The sequence below is a fragment of the Dromiciops gliroides genome, chromosome 3 (genome assembly GCF_019393635.1).
Source record: "Dromiciops gliroides isolate mDroGli1 chromosome 3, mDroGli1.pri, whole genome shotgun sequence".
NCBI lineage: Eukaryota > Metazoa > Chordata > Mammalia > Microbiotheria > Microbiotheriidae > Dromiciops > Dromiciops gliroides.
The window spans coordinates 456,521,085-456,543,788 of NC_057863.1; the positions used below are offsets into that span (position 1 = coordinate 456,521,085).

At 35.3% G+C, this 22,704-nt stretch overlaps 1 protein-coding gene across 1 annotated transcript in view; it reads left to right on the forward strand.

Annotated features, from left to right (window-relative positions):
• Positions 1-931: 931 nt before the first annotated feature.
• Positions 932-22,704, forward strand: part of RBMS1 (RNA binding motif single stranded interacting protein 1) — a 276,072-nt gene continuing 254,299 nt past the window's right edge. Inside the window, exon 1 of the mRNA XM_043994399.1 lies at positions 932-1,439. Coding sequence (XP_043850334.1) covers positions 1,365-1,439 — 75 coding nt within the window. The 5' untranslated portion in view covers positions 932-1,364. The remainder of the gene's footprint in view (positions 1,440-22,704) is intronic.

The window sequence follows — 22,704 nt, forward strand, 5'->3', positions numbered from 1 at the left end:
AATCGTATTAAAATATTTTAGATTAAGGGAGTTTCCCTTCTCATGAGTGGGAGTTGACAGACTGCCTGCCAGCATTAGAAATATGCGGAGAAAATTTGATTTCTATATTGTGTCCTCTAATAACACTTTTCTCTGTATGTCATATCTCTTAGGGAAGATCAAGGAGGTGCTGTGTGTGAGTGAGTGTATGAATGTGTTTGTGTGTGTATGAGAGAGAGAGAGAGAGAGAGAGAGAGAGAGAGAGAGAGAGAGAGAGAGAGAGAGAGAGAGAGAGAGAGAGAGAGACTTTGGGTAAACGTTGCCTCCTTGTGAAGTAGAAATCATTGCATCTCACTTACAACTGGGAAAACTGAAGGACACTAACCCTCCCAAGGTCATCCTGTGATCCTCGGATCTAGCAAATCAGTGGCAAGGCCTAGAATGAAAGGAAATCAGGGACACTGACTTCCAGGTCCTAGTCTTAAGCATTAAACATTTCCTCTCCTTGTTAAGATTTTTTTTCTAAATCACTTTAGGGGGGGAAAAGTATAAGAAAAATCTTTCTTTTAAAGGACAAAATAAAACTAATGAAAGGGGTCTGGGTGCCCACTCTACAATTCGTAATCTATGTCCAAAAAAATGGTGGTGATGGTAGGGTTCCTTTCTGACACAAAGAAATCCTTTTTTGCCCGGAGCTTCTTGGTTCATTCTCCTTCCCCCACTCCCCCCCCTCCCCCTTTGTAGGTAAGGACTGATTAAAAATAAAAAACAAAACAAAAACTAAAGCCCACACCTCAAGCCCATTCCGGGCTTGGACAGTGACTAAGTCCCGCCCCTTACCCTTCCCCCACGCGTCTGCACTCACCAGTCCTGCTCCCCCACTCTCCTCCCCCCCCCCCAGATGCTGCCTGGCACCGAGCGCAGCTGCCGCCGCCGCCGCCGCCGCCGCAGCCCCAGCCGCAGCAGCAGCAGCAGCAGCCGCAGCCGCAGCAGCAGCCCTAGCAGCCGCCGCAGCACTTTACACTTTTATCGATCGCTTTTCCAGTCCTGCTCCAGTGCAGTCCTCCTGGAGTGCAAAGTGGCCAGCGCTCCTTGCTTTGGCCTCCGAGCAATCCGAGGAGACTAGAGAGGAAACTCCTTGGGAGAGTCCGGTCCCAGGTGCCCTCTGGGTTCTGCAGTCTCTTCTCTCTTTGCTTGGGTGGGGAAGGAGGACGAAGAGGAGGTTTGGTCTAGGATTAGAAGGAGGTGGAGCAGAGGCAGCGGTGGCGGCGGCAGCAGCAGCAGCAGCAGCAGCCGCACCAGGAAGGGAGAGAGACAGGAGAGACCTAGACTTGGAAACCCCAAAGTGTCCCCGTCCCTGCACCGCAGGATACATTTCCAGCTTCATGGGCAAAGTGTGGAAACAACAGATGTACCCTCAGTACACCACCTACTACTACCCCCAGTATCTCCAGGCGAAGGTAAATGGGAAAGGGGTGGGGAGTTGGGGCGGGTGCCAAGGGCAGGGTGGGGATGGGGTCTTGACTCAGAGGGGAGCGGGGAGCTTCCTGGGGATCTGGTGTCTTAGGGTGGGGTGGCGGGAGCGGGGGAGTTGGGGGAGGAGGAGCCGAGCGCACTGCGCGCTCTGCCGTTCTGCTGTTGTAGTTGACTGGATGTTGCTAACTATAGCCCAGGCTGGGATTGAGCGCGTAGGGCTTCTCAGAGAAGAGAGTGCAAAGATCGGGTTTCTGAGAGCAATCGGGAGAGGGAGAGACCAGACAGGAAAGAGCCGGTAGCCCCTTCCTTCCTCTGAGGAGGGGAGGGGTTGTATGGACGGCTGGGAACTCCCTCTGTTGTGAGCTAGGTGGGCCTTTGCTGCCCGGGACCTTACCCTCGTTTCGGTTTCTCCCACCACCCCCATTCTTCTGGGCTTTAACCCGTGGAGAAGTAGCTTTTCTCCTCCTCCTGAGTCATGGGCCACCCCCCCACACACCCCCGAACTGCCCCCTTCCTCAATCACTTCTGGCAGGTCTGTTTAGAACTGTTTCTCTTCTCTTACCTTCGCACCCTCCCCCTCACCTCTGATCTTTGTGTGGTTATGGCACATCACCTGGTTACTGATTTCCACTTTTATGTTCGAGTTTTGGGTAGAGAAGTGGCCAAAGTTCATTCAACTCTCATTGATGCCCCCCTCACATGTGCCCGGTAACTTTTGCAAAGGAGGGGGTGATAGACATTTCTATCCAGGGAAATATTTTGCCATTTTAAATTTTATGACGTTAAAAGCAACAACAATAACAACACTTTACCAGCCTTCTTTGTTAAAGGTTAAACAGTTTTTTATTGGAAGTGGTGTTTGACAAGAGATAACTGCTGACCTTCTTAGCTAAAAAAATTTCATTTTCTAGAGACATGGGTAATTTTGTTCTTTGGCATACCTTGGGTTTCAATTTTTAAGATAAGTTGAATTTTCTCTATTCATTTAAAATAATTGGTTTTGGTCCAAAAATAATGTTGGCCTTAAATCTTTAGCAGCATCATTGTGTAAAAGGGCAAATGCAAAGAGGGTGCACCAGGGCCTTGAGCATCTCTCTTCACAATCCATAATAGAAACAGATATGAATCAGGTGTGTATACAATGTGTGAACTGTAATTTGGGGGTTATACTTAGGCTCTGGCCAATGAAAGAACATACTTTTTGGCCCATAAAGAAGAGGACCTCCCTGGCCAGTTTGATAAGGTTCCTTCATTGTAGGTGTGGTCCATGGTAACAAGGAACCATAGCACATAGAATATCTGACCATGTCAAACTATAACTGTAAAAACTAAAGAAATAGAGAATCACCTGCTCTCCCACCCTGCCTTCACCAGCACACACACACACACACACACACACACACACACACACACACACACCCCAAAAAAAAGTCCATTTTAGCCCCGGTAGCCAGACAGCATCAAGATGGCAGCAGTTTTAGTATCCATCATTAATTTTCCCTCAGATTTACACTAATATGTTTTCAGTGTTTTGAGATGGCAATATGAGTGATAGAGATATTGTAAATATGAGTTGTTTAAAGAAATATTGTGAAGTAATCAATGCACTACCTTTTAGATATCATATATGTTTAATGCACCTGTTTAAATTATGCAGCATAAGGTGCCTGAGGGTTGTTTTTTGTACTATTCCCACATTAATTGTATGAATAATAAATAAATACACTCAGGTGAAGAAAGGAGGGGAAACACTTTTCTACAGGCACATTTACCTTAGTGATTTTTATGTACCATTAGTAAGTTGGAAACAAGTACATAACATTTAATATAGCTAATGTGATGCCCACTTGGCTTTTTTGCCTGTAAATAATTGAAGAGGGAAGGCAAACTGTAAGAGCTGCTCTGGTAATTAGGTTGGATCACAGAAAGCTTTAAGGGCCATTTTCTGAAGTGTGCTTCCTGCATAAAGCATTTAATATTGATTTGTGTTACAGTAATGACATTTTCAAAACATATCTTGCTGTTTCTGCTAAGAAGCCTAAAATCCCATTACTCTGTATCTCTTTGTTTTAGCAGAGTGGCACCATGCCCACTTGACCTATTTATACTATGTATTAAAATTTGGGAGTTTGAATCCAAATTTTTATTTTAATATCAACCTAATTGTATTTAAGGGAAGGAGACTCTCAAAAAAAAAATGTATTAGAAACTAGCGACAATTTAAGTTGTCAAAGTCTGGCTGATGTAAGCAAATTTAGCTCCAAACATCTGGCAGAAGGTGTAAAAGAAATAGTATTGTAAGAAAAAAAATCTTATCTTGGCTCTAGTAGCTTTAAAAACAAAATGGTACCAGATCTAAAAGTTAACATGTTTATTAAGGGGTTCTGTGGTCTCTGCACAATAACAATCACATCTGTGTTTTTTTCACCTTCCTGAAATGTAGAGTTGAAAAATCATTCTGTTTAAAGTACAATGACATGTTGCGCAAATCAGAGTTGTTTTGAAATTTCTGTTTTGAACCTATATGAAAAGAGCAATAGGATGGTTGTTAATAAGTTATATTTAACTTAAACTTGTTTCTTAAGAGATGGAATGATTTTCTTGAAACTGAAAGGGTTTAAAAGAATGGGGATCCTAAGGGTCAATCCAGCACCTGATGATAAGTTTCATTAATACAATAAAAATCTATTTAATTGTGTTAATTTACTTATTTGATTTTGGGTGGTGATTCAAATTTATTTCTTTAGGTTTATTTTATACTCTTCACAAAACATCGAAATTATTTCAGTTGTCTATTAATAAAGAATAGTGTGACACTGGTGATTTAAGACATATTACACATTAGTAAGTTCCATATGTCCACAAAAGAGATAGTTGAATGAGGAATATTCGTAACTATCTTAAAATGAAATATATTTGTGCATCTGGATAGTTATGGGTATGCTCATATGTGAGAGTTGCTTGTGGGTTTATGTAGGGGATGGGGTGAAGGTGGCAAAAGGGAAGAATTTCCCAGAAATTCTGAAATTATTTAAAGATCTGATATAAGGGTTATATTTTTATGTAATAGTTATGTTTTTTGATGAGAGGGATAGAATTTCCCTAGAAGTTTGAAATTATTCAAGGAGATTGTGAAATTTTTTAATACCCTTGGGAAAAAGTAACAAATTTCAACTAACATGATTTTATATGACTGTTTGCTATATTGTATTTCTCAGAAATTATTCACATCACATCAGGCTCTCTATCACACCACATATTAGTTCTGAGAAACTAGGCTTAAAGTCTTTTCTTCAATGTGTGTTTAATCCTAAGATTTTTTCTAACTTTTAAAATATGGCCTATATAAAATGCCAATAATTTCACCTCTAAGTTTCCTTTGTGTTTTGATTTTTGTAATTTTTAATATATTTTATTAAATTCATAAAAATATTTCCTTCATATCTAAACATCAATATATGCTCATGTATATGCCTCTGTACATATATACATAAATGGTGCATGTGCAATATGTTCATATGGATATCCGTATGTATACACATTACACATACATATGTGTTTAATATTTCAGCTGAAGCCAGGGATATTCATTTCTTTACTGTTCCTTAAAACGGAGTCTCACACACACATACACACACATTTCATCCATGGATTCAATTCCTTGTATGGAAAAGAAATGAGGAAAATCAGAAAGGTGTTCAAACAGCTATGCTACGTGGAAACAGAACTCAATATAAACACTCTTTTATCCTCATTAACAGGATTATGTTTTCATTTGCGATGCCACTTAAAATGAAATATATCATGTTGGAAAAAGTTAATGCTAATCAGCATTGATATGCACTGCAAGGATATACATCATTTTCAAATAAAGTGTTAAGTGCAAAGTGAGTTCTCTCTGAACCTAAGTTCATAAATAGAACAATAGATAATGACTGTTAGTAGTGATAAATATAGAATCACATTAATAAAGGGTAATAGGTTAAAATAATTTTTCTAAAGCCAATTTGCATATCTGAGATAAAAGCTTTGACAGTAATATTTTATAGTATTCCTTGGCTCTAACTTACCATTAGTCAAATGCAGTATCATGTAAAATGTGAAATTAAGCATTTCTCTAGGAATTTGAAAGTAACAGATCTAATGCATAAAAGACTTTCCAATTAATAGTATAGATAAATGGTGGAATAAAATAGTTTAGGAAAGATGCAAATTTTGTATCTTATGAAGTAGGTTGCACTAAAAGTGTATATAGAACTGAATAAATCAATCAGAACAAAATAATGGGAATTTATATTGGTGATATTTTTTTTCAAGAAAAAGCAATGAGATATTATGACAACCTTGAAGAATTGAAGGGTACTGAAGACAATGAATTGTTTTTTCATAAAGTTTTAATTTTAATATTACATCGTATATCAGTAATACCTATACTTAGAACTCTTCAAATATCTTTTAGCTAACCTAATTCCTAAGCAAAAGCAGAGAGAGAGATGAGAGGAGAATTAAGGGAAATGAGGAAATCATATTCATATTACCATGTTGCTTTAGAAATTGTTCTTTTAAAAAAACACTGATGTAACTATGTCTTTGCCATGCTTAGCAAGTTCAGATACTATTGGTCTTAAATTTAAATACAATGACTCAATGACTTATCAGGCAATAATATGGAATTACATGCAACAGTGTTTCCAAAAAAATCAAAGCATTTAGTCACTGATGTACTGATCTGACTGTGGATAATGTGTAAGCATCTATCATAACTTGTGAGTTACAATTTATTTTTGCTTTAGAACTTTGTTATTCCAGATGAAGTATTTTTTTTTTGCTAAAGTCAGAGGTATTCATTTTCTTTACTGTTTCTTAAAACAAGAGGAAATCTGTCTTCTATATAACTTCATAATCATTAAATTTATCCAAAAGTCAACTATGGAAGAACCAAATGACAATTTGTGTTATAATAAAAGTTGAATTAGTTAAGCTTTTCAATTAGGTTTTTTATCAACTTGAAGAGTTTATTATCTCATTAATTACATCATAATACTGTTTTATATGAAATTCTTAACAAGTTTTCTCCTTACTATCTCTGACCATAGTCCTAACGTTCTTGTTGGAGGTCTTTCTTTAGTAAATACAGGTACTCTTTTATAAGAAGGGTAGGACAAAACAAAATGTTTATTAACTGTCTACTATGAACTAACCCAAGAGTAGATAGCAAAATTTTTCAGTTTGTAAGTCCAAAAATTCACTCTTACAACTAATGTATATCTGATCTTAAAGTTCTGAAGTCAAAGGGAAATGAAATCTGTGTAATACTTGTTTTGATATTATAAGAAAACAAATTAAAGACCCTCAGAATGTTTGTTATGAGAAGATTGGCAAATGTTTCACTTATGGTATGAAAAGGACCCTTGCACAATGTTTCTGAAGATGATGAGGAACAGGGAAAAAAATGTACTATTTAATCTATTGGTTAGGGGAACATTTACCGAGCATTATAAAATGGTGACAAATTCTTTTTGTCAAAAAGCTCCAAAGGGAACTAAGTCTTTTTATTCTTTTCTTAATTTTTGTGCAAACCCATGGACTACTTTACATGTTATTGATATTTATTGGAATAATTTTTTAAAGCGACTGGCAACATTAAGTAATGAATTGAGATTGAGGGGGGTTGTGTTCTAATTCAGTCTTTGTCTCTGACTAGTGCATGACCTTGGACAAATCCTTTGACCTATATGTTTTGTGAATAGTAGAAAAACCTTATAGCTATTCTGCAGTGATGCTGTATGAACAAAAGAGAATTTGATCTCTTTAGATAAGATAAAATATAGGGTTTTTTTTTAAAGAAGTACTTTCTAGCACTCGTCTATACTGATTATTATGTTTTGACTTTCAAAACATTTAAGAAATATGATGACCAATATAATAGCAATTCATATAGCACTGTATCAAAGTTTAAATAAATTACAAAGTAAATGTCAAGGTGTATTTTTCCTGTAGGATAAATTTAATGATCTTTAGTTTAACTGTATATCACTTAAATGGTAACATTAAAAGAAAAATAGCTTAGTTGTGTAGGCTATCAAAGAATAGATCAAATGATATATTATTAATGGTTCAGAAAGAGGGTAACATTAAGTGGGAAACTAAAGTTAATATGATTTAAACATTGTAAAATATCTCAAGACAATACACAATGAGAATGCATGGATGAGGAAGTTACATACCTCTCAATTCACTAGGATACGGGAAAGAGCTACAAGGAGAATTGCTTTAGCTATCCACAAACTGATCATATTTCTATTGCATTCTAATTACTTTAGTTAATCCAGTCCAGTATTCTTTAAAATAATCATGTAAAAATTGTTGGGGTATTGTAAAAAAAAAACACTAGGAAAGAAATATATCAAGAAGAAGGGGGAGAGTTAAAGAGAGACTTTGAAAGGGGAGACCACAAGGATCTTCAGCAACAAGATTAATCGAAATGAATCATGTGGTCCTGGCATATCCATTGCTTTTGAATTACTTCTTGAACTGAACCAACATACAATATGTTTGTGAGGGCTAGGTTCTAAAACAAAGATGAACACTTACAATCTAAGGTACTCAAAATCTGGTAACAAAATTCTATCTTTCAGGATGCCATCAATTAGAAAATGCTTTGAAAGGTTATTTTATATGGATATGATAGAATATTATTATGCTGTAAGAAATGATGAAGGGACAGTTTCCGAAAAATCTTAGAAGTACTTGTATGAACTGATGACAAGGGAACTAAGTAGAATCAGAACAATGTACAATGACAGTAATATTATAAAGATAATCAACTCTGAAAGACTAGTAACTGATCAACCAATGACCTACCAAAATTCCAAGGAGTCATGATGAAATATACTATCTACCTTAAGAAAGGGGGTGATGGACTCTGAATGCAAATCGAAGCATATTTTCTACTATTTATTTCTTTTTCTTGCTTCTTTGCCCATTGGAATGCCACTAATGCCAAAATCTTATTTTGCATGTCTTTACATATTGTTATGGATTCATATTTCTTTCCTTCTCAGTGGTGGGGAGGAAAGGAAGGAAGCAGAGAATTTGCAGTTGAAAATATAACAAAACTGAAATAAATGTCTTCTGGCCTTTCTACATACTAGGTCCTTAATAAATGCCTTTGGCGTGACTTCTTTCTCAAGAATCAATATCCAATGGAAAAGTTTTAAATGGATGCTTTTAAATAGAAACTGGAATAACCATTTTCCTGGGTGGGCTGAGCATCACAGCATGCAGGAAGCTTGTCATAAAACTTTTGTCAACCCTAAATGAAAAAATTGGTGAATCAGCAATGTTTCTGAGTGACTACCCACTATGTGCAGCTTTCCCTACTGGTAACTATGAAGTGACACAGAAGGAAAAACCCTCAAGGGACAATATAATCTGGTTGGGAGGAAAAATTGTGTGTTTGAGAAATAATGCGTGTTTTGCAAAATAACCTATCAAAGGAAGGTCTTGATAGGAACAAGGTACATGTACAGAGATGATACCAAACTTAAATGGGATTATCGAAACAGTAGCACATTTTTAAAGCCTCTAAGAATAAGGTATATTGATCGTAGGAAAATAGAAATAGAAAAAAATTGGGATCTAGGCTAGCTAATAAATTTTTAAAAACTTTGAGTGAGTTAAATTGATATAAATATTTTCCATCTTTCCTTTTTATTTGCAAAGGTCATTTGATGCAAATAAGAAAAAGCCCTTTAAATGCAACATTTCCCTCTTACCTCAAATTACATGAGCTTTTAGAAATTTTCATGCTTAATAATTACCTAGTTTCATGCATTCCCGTCTCATGTGTTATTAAAGTGACTGATTAGGGTCATGAGTCTATGCAAATGTAATCATTAAATATTACATAAGAGTTGTACAGAAACTATTGCTTTTAAATGTTTGTGAAACCTTTTAAAATAGTGTTTATTCCTCCTCAGATCATTAGCTCAGTTTATGGGAAAGAAAGAGAGAGGTGGAAAGGCGGGGTGGGGGGGGGGTTCTTATTACATTGCTAATTTGATAATTGCTTTCCAGTAATATTTGTATGTAACCTAATGTATTTTTAATGTCTGCCTGGTAAGTATTATTTATCTATTTCTCTTAACAGAAGCTAACAGATTTTATTATTCCTGCTCTTTCTAAACATTATAGCTATTCCTCTTTTTTGATGTAGTGATCGGTTCTAAATTCCTGGTAGGATCAGTGTTACTTTCTTTTGGAAATGGAAGCAAACCCTTCAGAGAGATTTAGTGGCCAAAGTATGAGATATGCAATCTCTTCTCTGACTCCCATTGAGCAAACCTAGCTCATCAAACAGGACTGTTGAGTTCTAGGTAAACAGTGATTTTGTGTAACAAACCAGGCATTTATTATATGTCATAGGTAATTATCACTAGCATTAAAGAACACAGAAGTCCCACAGGTCCAGGAAGCAAGTAGTCCTATTTCAAACCAAGTCAAAATAGGTATTATTATAAATGTGAAAAAAATATGATTTATAGAAAGAAGAGTAGAAAATACTAGGATTTTAGACCTGGAAGGCAATGCAACTCCCTTAATCTCCAACATACAGAGGTACATATAGCTGATTTATCAAATACATAGTAGAGAATTGGGGCTTCAAATCTAGCATCATGACTCTCATCCAAAGCTCTTCATTATACTGTGGAATAGATATGTAGTGATTTTGTGGAAGGTGTAAGTCCAAGGCGTGAATTAGCAGAGATCCCCTAATGCCTAAAAGAGGGGGGAAACATGAGCTGAAGGATGGAAATCTTTTGGTTATGCCATAACTTGTCAAAAATTCATCATGCTATTTTCTACCATCAGCATTTTTAAAATGTTGGCATGTTTGATAATTCAATTATGTGTTGTGTTAATATTGATGTCATCTACCAATCTCCTCTCCTCCCCACCTCATACTGGTAATCACAGTTTAAAATTGTTTATAGTTTATATTCTTTAATCTCATCTAAATATTTGGTCATGATGAATAACGAATCTGATTATAAATTTGTAACCCCATCAATTATACTTTGTCTTCTTAGTAACAATTGTGAATCCATAATATAAAAGCCTTTGACAAATGTGGATAATTTAGGGAAAAAGTACTTGGTACTTTTTTTCTATCTAATTAACAGGAACTTCCCAAAGGCTAATATGCCCTCCTACAAAAGCATTCTATTAGTTTTATTGTCTTAACAATGGACCCGGTTCTCAATCGCAGCTATTCTTTGTGTTTAGTTTCATGAACCTAATAGCTTGAAATAATTGTGTTAACCAAAGAAGCAACAAAAGGGATTTGTTAGCTATCAGAGACAATTCTAGAGTTGGACAGCTGACACTTTCTTAGTGACATAGAACTAAATGCAAAACTTTACTCTTGCTGAATATTTTAGACTAGTTAGTGTAAAGTCTAAAATTCTAGCTGTGATGTCTAAAATATAATGAGGGGTCACCTTAAATTAGAAGCTTTAGCAAGAGTTGAGCCTTTAAGTATTTACTAAAGTACATTAGAAGTTAGTGAAGAGAGAGAAGTAAAAGCAAACTTCATCTAACTATCTAAGAGAGCCCAGCATCTGTCCCTCCCAGCAGGCTGAGGTCCTGAAATGAAAAGGCCTCACTCCTTCGCTGGCTTCTCCCAAGAGCCTCCTGTGAAACAGGAAACAGGGCGTCCACACACAGCTCTAAGCTAATTGGCTGGTAACACTGATTGACAGGACCCACAGGCAGCAGAACATCACTTCCTGGTGCTGATCTGACCTTTGAAACCCCAGAAAGATCACTTCCGGATGCTAACTCACATGCTTTCTTTTCATGGCAGAGCTTCCCTGCAATGTCTTTCTCAACAGCTTGGTAGCACTCTAATTCTCACATTAGTTAAAAACCTTGAATATTATAGTTAAAGTCTCAGTTTGTCACAAATAGGCACACAATTGAGATATTAATTTCTTCTATCATTAGGATTTTTCCTTCTTGGCTCAGGCAAAATTTGAATCGACGTTTATTAAAGTTTGGCAATGTATAATTTTGGTTTTACAAATGAAATCTTGGGTACATTGTACACATGCTTAAAATATGCCCATAATAACACAATAGCACCTTCATAAAAACTATGTATTTATACTCAATTTAAATTTGAAATGTCACCAGGTGAAGGTCAGCCATTTATTTAAATTTCTTTGTATTTGTCCATCCCCTAACTTCAGAATTTAAACAGCTAGTATATTCTATTTTTACCATTTTGCTAAATTATTTTTCCTGTTAATTTTAAAAGTGGAAAAAGAGCAATATCTGCCATTTTATTTGTAAAAATAATTATAAAAAGTGTATCTCATAATTTCCCAGTCTAATTTTGATAGCAGAAAGCATACATTTGATCAGAGGAGTGCAGATATTAAAAAAATAATAATACTGTGTGGCAAAATTAGACTGATAGAATGTGAAATGATCATGGATTTCTGTTCTCTTTTCTACCTCTCTGCCTTCATCACAAAATTCAAATTCATGTTCCAGCAGTACAGGATGTTCTTTGGTGCACGTCCTTTGAGCCTTATGAAAATTTGATTTGATATGTGCTAGTCTGATGATTCCATGTTCAGATAATGACATTGTGGTAGATAGCATGTGTCTGGGGCCCTAATGTACCTTTGTAAGCCTCCGCAAAACACATTTCTTTGTTTTCTTGTCTTTGGCTACTTCGATTTGACTCATGTTGAATGTTTGAAACATGGTGTATTTATTCCCCAAAATGCCATCTATTTCAATTTTTCCTCAACCAAAGTCAGCGAAATTTAAATTAAATGCCTCTAATTACATGAATGTAGGGGGGACCATTGATCATCAGGAAGCACAAAGCTGTGGTTCTCTTAGTGTAATTAAAGCCACATTATATTGAAGCATGATTTCCATTCAACAGATATAAGGTTAACTTTGTAGCTGAAACTGTAGTATATGTTTGCGTTCTGGGGTACATAAAAAGTAGGTGAAATTCTCATTTTATAAATTCTTAGTGGGTTGCGGATCAGAGGAGAGCTACTGCTGTTTTGAATACTAAACTTTCTAAAACTATCAAATAAGACTTTCATGAATGGTGAAAGTTGTAATGGATATTTGTTCACTATAAGAATCCTTTGAAAGGGGGATAGAGGCATTTACTTGATTATTATATCAAAGATCAGTTTCAACTTGGATAGAGACAAGTACTGCTGTTTTATAAATAACTAACTCACATATGGGCTTTGACTTCTTCAACTTTTTCCAAAGATGTCCTGAAGAGTCACATGCTCTTTTCCTTTTTTAAAAAAATTTTTTGCCTTAAGCCTTGACATTTTGGATATAGCCATATTCACCTAGCCAAGAACAAGTGGACAGAACCTTTAGATCCCTTTATTTCAGCAGGGCTTAGCCCAAATACTCCTTAGTCTGTGGGAGGAAAATATTCCCTTAACCCCCTCAACCATCAGCTCTAGTAACTGCTTACTTAAGCCACTGACACCTAACCCTGAGAAGGGATATACCTGTGTAACATATCAGAGAGCCAAAGAATTTTAGATTTAGAGCTATGAGACATAGATGTCTAATCTTCCAGTAGAGGACCTAGTAAGGTGAAATGATTTGCCATTCTCCATATGGACTTAAGTTTTGGTATTTAATAGTATGATGCAGTTTGCAGTCATATCCACCAGGAACATTTTTTTATTCTAAATAGAGTGCAATCTATGTTGATGAACACAGATGATCAAGACTGGGCTTCATGGCTCTCACAGACTATTCTAGAAGACAAGTATAACTTATGGCATTTGTGACAGTTGAGGCAATTCTATATAATTATTGTTGATCATCATGTATATTGTACTTCTTTTTCTATCATGTCCCATTAGCCCCATATTTTTTCTTTTTCTGTTTCTCTTTTTGACTTCTCAGTGGTACAAATCACATTGTTTAGTGTTCTGGACTAAAGAGATCTCTGTTCTTGAATAAAAACACTGTGACAATAAAAGTAGTTCTTACTACAGGTACCTAGACTTAAGCTCAAAAAGCCAGTTTCCCCACTGCAAACATCTCTAATCCATCCTGATATGCACTGGACCCAGAGGCTCTGTAGGAAGAGAGTGAGGCTGGTGACTTTGTATAGCCCTCCCTCACTTAAATCCAATTCACTACAAGTCATGGAATTACTCCCATGTCATGGTCCTCTTTGAGATGGAGGACAATAACAACAGTATTGCCCTATGTCCAATGACTGTTTTATCCTACATATGAAGATATTTGGAGGAAAAAGTTTTTGGCAATAACCTTTCCCTGATAACTTTTTATAAGAAAACAGGTCACCAGTTTTGATGAATAAAATTAAGTAGGGAAAGGCGCTAAAATGTCACATATGAAGAGCTGTTTATCCCCCCACATTAAAGCAAATCCAAATGTAAGATTTTACAAAATTAGATTTTTCTTACTTTTGGATTTTGCTTTAATACAGGTTATTCTTCACATTGTAAAAGGATTCTTTGCTTTAAAAAAATAATTCATTAAAAATATGCATTCCAAGTACACTTAAATGTTTTACAGATCATTGACATTTCACCAAATATTTGACAGAAAGTTTCATTAAAGTTAAACAGCAGGAACTATACTTATCAGAAACTAATTGGACATGAAGATAAGTCATTCTCTGAAATGATAATGTAAATCACCTGGAAAATGATTTCTATTTATTAAAATTTTACTTACTTACTACTTTCCATACACACATGCATTGTATAAAGTATATATGCCTGAACTGCTTACTGCTCTTATATTGCTAATAACTTTTCTGGCTTCCTCAAGACAGTTCAAATTTCACCTACAGAGGTATTTCCAATTCCCTCACCACCCCACCCCCCCAAGAGATTACTAGTCATTCTCATTCTCATTCTCTCTCTCCCCCCCCTCCCCATCTATGTGTCTGTTTTGTCTACACATCTACATATATGTTATACTTGTATGTTTACAGAAATTATATGTATATAGTATATACTTACTCCACATGCTGTTGCCTCCATTGGACAATGAACTCCTTGAGAGCAAGCATTGTTTTTGTCTTTCTTCATAATTCCAACTTAGCACAGTGCTTGACATATAGTATGTGCTTAATACATGGTTGTTGATTGATTGGCAGAGTAGTCTTTTTTTTTCTCCCACTCACATGTTTAAGCTTACTAAGAATTTGTAAAATTCAAACAGACCAAGGGGGCCGCTAGGTGGTGCAGTGGATAGAGCACTGGCCCTGGATTCAGGAGGATCTGAGTTCAAATCCGGCCTCAGACACTTAACACTTACTAGCTGTGTGACCCTGGGCAAGTAATTTAACCCTCATTGCCCTGCAAAAAAAAAAAAATTCAGACAGACCATCAGGGGATCTGTGTGTCATGAAGGCTATGGCCCTTTCTAATTTATTTGTGTCCCATTTGGAATGCAATTAAGTCATTTTGGGATAATTGTTAGCAGTCAACAAATGGAAGTCAAGCAGGTTTCATATGGCTGGTTAGCCAGTGAGAGGTATAGTTTAAAGATTGGGATCAAATATGACTCAGTAGATCATTAGGATATCCTCATTCATAGGATCCAGTTTTACAGCTGGGAGGAATATCAGAGACCTTATACACACACACACACACACACACACACACACACACACACACACACACAATCTTAAGGTATAATCACCTCAGTTTTCTTTGTTGTAAAAAGGGGCATAAAATAATTGTAGTGCTCACAAGGCTATTATGAGGTTTCAAATGAGATAAGGTATGTAAACAGGTGGGAAACTTAAAATATAACTATATATACACCTATATATGCATGTATGTATGTGTGTATTTATACACCCGCACATGCATACACATATATATGTTATATACATATGTGCATTATAACACTATATATAAACTTAAATTGAAATATGCATCTCAATTTTCCAACATATATTAAAATAAGATAGTACAATTTATATAGTTACATTGAGAAATATAGATATATCTATTCCCTTTTAAGTTTTCAACCCCATTTTCATATCATACCTCATTTGTTCTTAATAACATAGACACTACAAACTCATTTTTTATCCTCATATTGCAGTAGAGGAAACGAGATGATTTGCCATGATCACAAGCTAATAAGTGTTGAAGTAACCTTTTAATCCATAGCTCTTGATTCAAACCCAACAAGGTAATGTTAGTGATTAAATAAGGAGATAAGATTTATTTTAGTTTAGAATGACGTTACTTACTTCTTGACCTATGTAATTAATATTTTCTTCAACCTGGAAGTGCCCAGTTTTCTTAATTCCCTTTATCCAAATACAGAAAATGTTATGAAAACTATTTAGCTCACATCCCAGATATTATAAACCTCAGGGACTTTGTGGGGAGATGTTTGTGTGTATGTATACCTCATTAATCCAACTTACTGTACTTTTAGTATATGGTGAACTTTAATTAACTAATTTCATTTTTGTTTTTGTTCTTATTACCCAGTCATCAATGTCCTACTTTATCTTTGCTACTGCAAATTACATAAATGATCAAATATGATATATGTTTAATGTTAGAAATGTCAGGTCAAAGAAATGCAATAAAATTTGGACGAGAATAAGGAAAAATAGGAAATATGTATGTCTATACATACATTCTGTATGTTTACATATGCAACATATATACATATAAAATCAAATTATTTTTATTACTAGTTTGTAGAGAACTTAGGCCTCTCTGGCAGACTTCTAGAAAAATTGCCTTTGCCTTAAGTAGATAGGTTATTGGTATAAAAATAAACTATTTATTCAAGTGATATAGTTATTTCCTCACGCTTTGCTTTGTCTAGTAGAAAACAAGTTGTGTAGTGTCTGTGGTCAAATTAGAACGGCTCTCCTTTGAAGAATGTATACTTCTTGGACAGTTCATACTGTTTTGTTTTTTTTTTGTATTCTCAGCTCTTTAGACAGTGCCTTGCGTGGTTATGTAATGGTGGCATTGGTTTTAAACTAGTTTATAATCATCACAGAACATATGCGTTCCTTAACAGTGTGCAATATTGAAATGAGTTGCATTCTCTTAACTGCGGCAACAAAGAAATGGACTGTATAGTCAATAATGAAAATATCAATTATATTTGTAAAAAAAGAAAGTTCTTCTCATGTCTAGACCAACCTTTGTATTGGTTTCTGGGGGAAAACTCCACCAACAAACCTCAATTTTGAAGGGGGGAAAAATCTTCCATCCTTGCAGTATTCCTACAAACGTTATAATCTTTCCCATATCACTACTTTCAGTTGTTGGTCAAGATGCTACAAAGTTACTTCTGGATTTGTACTGTAATAACTCATGTCACTTGTCAATAATGTACAGAGTGCCTTCTATGAACAAGATGCTGACTATGTGACCCCCATATTATTTGGGGGCAGGTAGCCCCTTTACTAATAGTGAATGACCTTCGCCAGAGAAGTATTTGCCACAAAAGGGGTACCTCAATTCTCATGACATCTGTATTTAGTGAAATTGGATAACTCAAATGATCTTTAAAATATAATGACTCCTCTCTGTGCTATTATCAGAGAACCATAAGTTCCTTGACTCTTCCTTCCTGTTTCTCCCCAACCAGAAACCAAGCCTTATACAAATTTGAAGCTTATTGATTCAGAGAGTATAGTAGAGAATGCAAAGGACTTAGAATTGGGAGATCGAGTTTCCTATCTTGGCTCTGCATTTCTTTCTTTTTTTTTTCTTTTTTTTTTTAGTGAGGCAATTGGGGTTAAGTGAGTTGCCCAGGGTCACACAGCTAGTAAGTGTTAAGTGTCTGAGGCCGGATTTGAACTCAGGTACTCCTAACTCCAGGGCCGGTGCTCTATCCACTGCGCCACCTAGCTGCCCCTGCTCTGGCATGTCTTAGCTATAGGACCATCAGCAATCCCTCAGAGAGGAATTACTTCTGTAAAACAGGATTATTAATATTTCTACTCCCTACCTCACAGAGTCCATGTGAGGAGTATTCTCTGGAGACATTAACATTCTATAGAAACGTTTATTATTATTCCTCTCTTAAAGGTTCTACTTGCGCATTTGTTGATATACTACAACCAGCATACATATTATATGCACCAATGCAGCACAGGAATGATAGTAAAACAATACAACAGAAGAGCATAAGGTCTCATAGCAAGGGCAGATGCAGATGGGTAATAAGATCTAAAATCCCAAAGGAGCAAGATTCCTTGTGTGCCATATACATAATGTTTATTGACCTAGAATCAACATACTCCTTTTACAGTATACAATGGCATGCTGTAGACCCTATTTAGAGCCAAACTGATCTTGTTGGCACCTTCTTTTACATGATCGGGAAGCATTGAACATGATTCTAGATCATGTCCTGTGGACTTTGAGAGTTGGGTACTAACAAATAGCAATCCTAAAACCATGGAAGAAAATATTTGTAACATTTAAAACAGATTTTGTAGGTATATGTGTGTGCTTTAAATTTAGAAAATATGAACAGTTCTTTAAATAAAAATTTTGTGCATTATGTTACATCATTCCATATGTTCACCAACTGCCATTTTGTGACATCCAGTCAAATGAATTCACTGCATGTTAAATCTACCATAGCCTAGTAAATTAAATTTTATTTATTAAATACTAGCTTTTTCTTGTCTTTTATATACATAGCTATTTAGGAAGGATCTTGTTTAACCCTCTCATTTTCCAAATGAGGAAACTGTTAAGTGATTTGTCCACTATCATATAGGCTGTAAATTGCAGTCTGGATTTTAACTGAGATCCAGAGACTCTGAGTTCAGTGCACCTTCCACCACACTACACTGCATCTTTCTCTTTTGTTATTTTAACAGCAGGATGCCTGACTGTCACCCCCCCCCCAGTTATTTAGGGAAAGAAGTACATAATTTTGTTAAGAATTATATTTCACTTAATGATTATCAGCTTTTTAAAAAATATTGTTTTCTTTGTATCCAAATTTCACTCAATTTACTATCAATATAATTGTTGTTTCCTCAATACCTTTTCTTTTACAACTTTCCATTACCTTGTTCCATTCTAGAAATGAATCAATATTGACTTATTTTGATATTTCAATCTTAAAATAAATATTGAAATGTGAAAAATAATTTTAAAATAAAATATAATCGTGTTTTCCACTTTCAGTGTTATAAATTTAAAAAAAACTTCTTCAATATATGTTATAATAAAAGTATATAGGGGGCAGCTAGGTGGCACAGTGGATAAAGCACTGGCCCTGGATTTAGGAGTACCTGAGTTCAAATCTGGCCTCAGACACTTGGCACTTACTAGCTGTGTGACCCTGGGCAAGTCACTTAACCCTCATTGCCCTGGAAAAAAAAAGTATATAATATTACAAACTATGATGAAAAGCCTTCCTACAGTGGACACAAGAAGAGGAGTAAAAGGAATAATAGCTGAGATAGAGCTTGAAGTTTGCATGTGCTCTTTACATTTTCTGTTAGGAATACATAAATGTATTTTAATGGACAACCCTTAAGAGGGGAAAATGTTAACACTGATTGATAGTACCTTAATAGTACTGTCTGGGAATTTGGGAACTGGTGGAGGAGTGACAAAGATCTGAAGTCTCTGACAATGAAAAGTAATGCATAAATGGGATATCCTTATTGTATGTTACCATTTATAAACACCAAGTAGATAGATTAATGTTTTAAGATTGGTCAGGCCAGTTAACTTGAAAGACTATTCCAATTTTTAAAATCAACTATAAATCAATCCTTTTATATAGTTGTTCATAAATTGCTTCATTCTAGCTTTTGGGAAACAGGCAAGTGGGTCTGAAGAATAAAAATTCAGGGTGTAAAGGGGAAAAAATATTTGATTACAGAAAATAGAGCTGACAGTGAGGGATTTTTAAATGTTTAATTTTTTACTGGTGATTTTGAAACATTATGTGTTCTTAAAGTTATATGTTTTATTGCCAAGAAACCATTGATCCAAGAGTACATACATTCATATGCACACACATATATACACAAACAAACAAGATGTCTTGAAATCTTTTTAGGAAGTTCACACAATTTATCAAGCACCTCTTTTTGGCTTTTCTCCTTCCATTTGGTTTTCTTTTTCTTTAGCTGTCTTCTGAAACCTACATTGTCTCAAACAAGGAATCTCAGAAACAGTATTTGGAAGCCAACATGTATTTTACAAAGAAAAACAGGACTTCATCTACATGCAACATTTTCCTTCAAAAGTCCCAAGTTTCAAGTGATAATGGAAAATACTCTTAATACTGAGATTGTTTCATGAATATGTATTTATTTCCTGGTTATTTTCATTTTAATTATTTTTCCTTTCCTGGCTATCATAAAATTAATATGATAGTATTTACTCTTTTTTCAATAAGATACAATTATAAATTATATTGAGCCTCCTTTAAAAAGTTCTTAATTTGATGCAGACATTTAAAGTAATTCTTGCATGTGCAATTAAGAATAATTTTCAATCCCCCTGTTAAGGAGTGAGGTTTCCAATTTTCTTAATACATTTTATACCCTTTCAAACTGCCTTCCCTCTAATTTCTGTAAATTCTCCTTGGTATCATCACAGGAACACATGTTAAAGTAATACCACATGGCATGTCACTGTGATGTTGTAATTAACAAGAACTATTATGAGGTTATTTACTTAGTTTAATAGTTCAAAAATCCCAATGAAAATACATTTTGTCATTGAAAAGTAATTTCTTTGAAAATGAATGAAATGCTTGAAATGATAGTTTGATTTCTTTTTTCATTTCACCTGTGCCAGTCTTAATCATTTCTATAATTAAAAGCTCCTAATGAAGAACTTCATCAAAAGCCCATTCTAAAATTCCAGATTCAATGGGGTATTAAACTGGGAATGTGCTAGGCAGACCAACCTCTCCAGCTGAGCCTATAGGAAGCAGCTATGATCTTTGCATGTGGGTCCTAATGAATCCTCGCAATTTGAACAGTGTTCCTTTAACTGAATTTTTGAGCTAATAGTCACAAAACTATGATATGTGTCTCATTTTCAGATATAAAATGGATGAAACACAATTAACTTATGCCTCTTATGAATTTTTGAAGAATAAAATAAGAGACCACATGGAGTCTCCTGTTTACCTATTGCTATAGTAACCAGGTAATCTCAAATGGCTTCAAGCTGTTATCTTTTTAAAAAATCATTTAAATTGGGTTGAAAGCTCTCCATAGGACTTTAGAGGGAGTAAGTTTTTTGCAGAAGGAAGAGAACTAAAGAGATGGAAGAAGACAAACTGTTTATTTGGTTATAAGAGTAAAAAACTCCTAGGGTTTTCTAGAGAAAGGGGTTTTCATAGAAAACTCTTCTGGTATTTTATACCAATTCTAGATAGTTATTGTTATAGAGAAATTTCACTGCCCTGCTGTGATTTCCTTACTGCAAATCCTGGAGCAATTATAAGATGGAAGTCTGGAATGTATAAACAATATCCTTTAAACAATAAATCTTTCTTACTGAACTTGAGAAGAAATGCGGCACCCTTTATCTTGGGGCCTATGTTTCCTTTTTAACAACAAGAGCAAGTGTTGGGGGCAGCTAGGTGGTGCAGTGGATAAAGCACTGGCCCTGGATTCAGGAGTACCTGAGTTCAAATCCAGCCTCAGACACTTGACACTTACTAGCTGTGTGACCCTGGGCAAGTAACTTAACCCCCACTGCCCCGCCCCCCCCCCCCAAAATAGCAAGTGTCTACTCTGATGAAACATACATACATGTGTATATCTGGTCATGTCATTTGAAAAGACAATAATAATCCATTAACAAAAATAACAACATAGCTATGGTATTGATGCTATTGATTACCAAGTCACACCTTCAGTATTCACGTAAACACATGGCTGTGTTATGTTTATATGCTTTGGGGTTTTGCTAGACCCTGGTGTGGTGGTTTTATATTATATTTCTTCATTTCACTCTACAATCTCTTATGAACTTTTCTCCCCACTGAATTAGAAACAAACAAACAAACAAACCACACACAAAAAAACCCCACAGTGTGTTACAGCAAAAATTACACTAGATTTGGCACACTCTGATTAAACCCAATGGATTTAGGTTCAAATCCTACTTCTTTACTTATTATCTATGTGACTTTGGACAAATCACCTAACCTTTATGGGGCTGTTTCTTCATATATAAGGCTCCTTAAGACCTTTTTCCAGGTGCAATCTATGATCTTAATAGAGTCAATGGCACCATGTGAACATCACATTAAAACTGAGTTTGCAAATGTCACCCTGTGTGTACCAAAATGGGGGAGAAATCTGCACTAATCAGAGCAAACAAGATCTAAAATCCTAAAGAGGAGGTAACTGTCACTTAGAATTAACTGTAAAAAAATATGAGCTCCATTATTTTGCTGAACGTACAAACCTTATACAATGTTTACAATAAGGTTTGGAGAGTTGCCTAGCACTGGAATATATACAATTAAACAACATAGTTGAATTGCTCTTTCAAGTCAGTACTGCTAAAAGACCTTCATTGTACTCATATGATAGTCATTCTTGGAACTTTTAACATAAACAGGAATAGAGAACATTCATTTGTAATTCTATCTGGGTGCATATGTGAACTTTTTTTTCACATTAAACCCCATGGAAACTAAAGATAGAAATAATAAATGTATCACTGAATGAGAATCAAGTTTTTGACTGGTGGAAGAATGCAGTTCTTTTATTTTGTTAGCAATTGAGCTTAGGACTCTGCTCTTTTGACTTTCATTTAAGCTTATATAAGCTTCGCGTTTTGTTTAAGACTATTGCAAAGTTAATTTTGATTTCCCTGAAAAACTTTGCAATAGAAATTTATGCAGTTTAAACTTTCTGGTTTGTCCTTTCATAACATTTGCTCAAAAATAGCAAATTCAAAGAGATGGCAGAAAGTACTGTAGACTAAAAACAAAAGAAAACACCAAGCCAGTGATAGATCCATATCTTAGTATGGTAAAGTTGGATTGAAGGAAATGAACATATCTGGTTTGTAGAAACATAGTAAGCCTTTAGCATTAGTGACAAAAAAAATACTGATGATATGTAACCTAGTTTTTAAAAGAAAGAGGAAATGCAAATATATGTACATATTACATATATTTATATACATACACACATATATACATGTA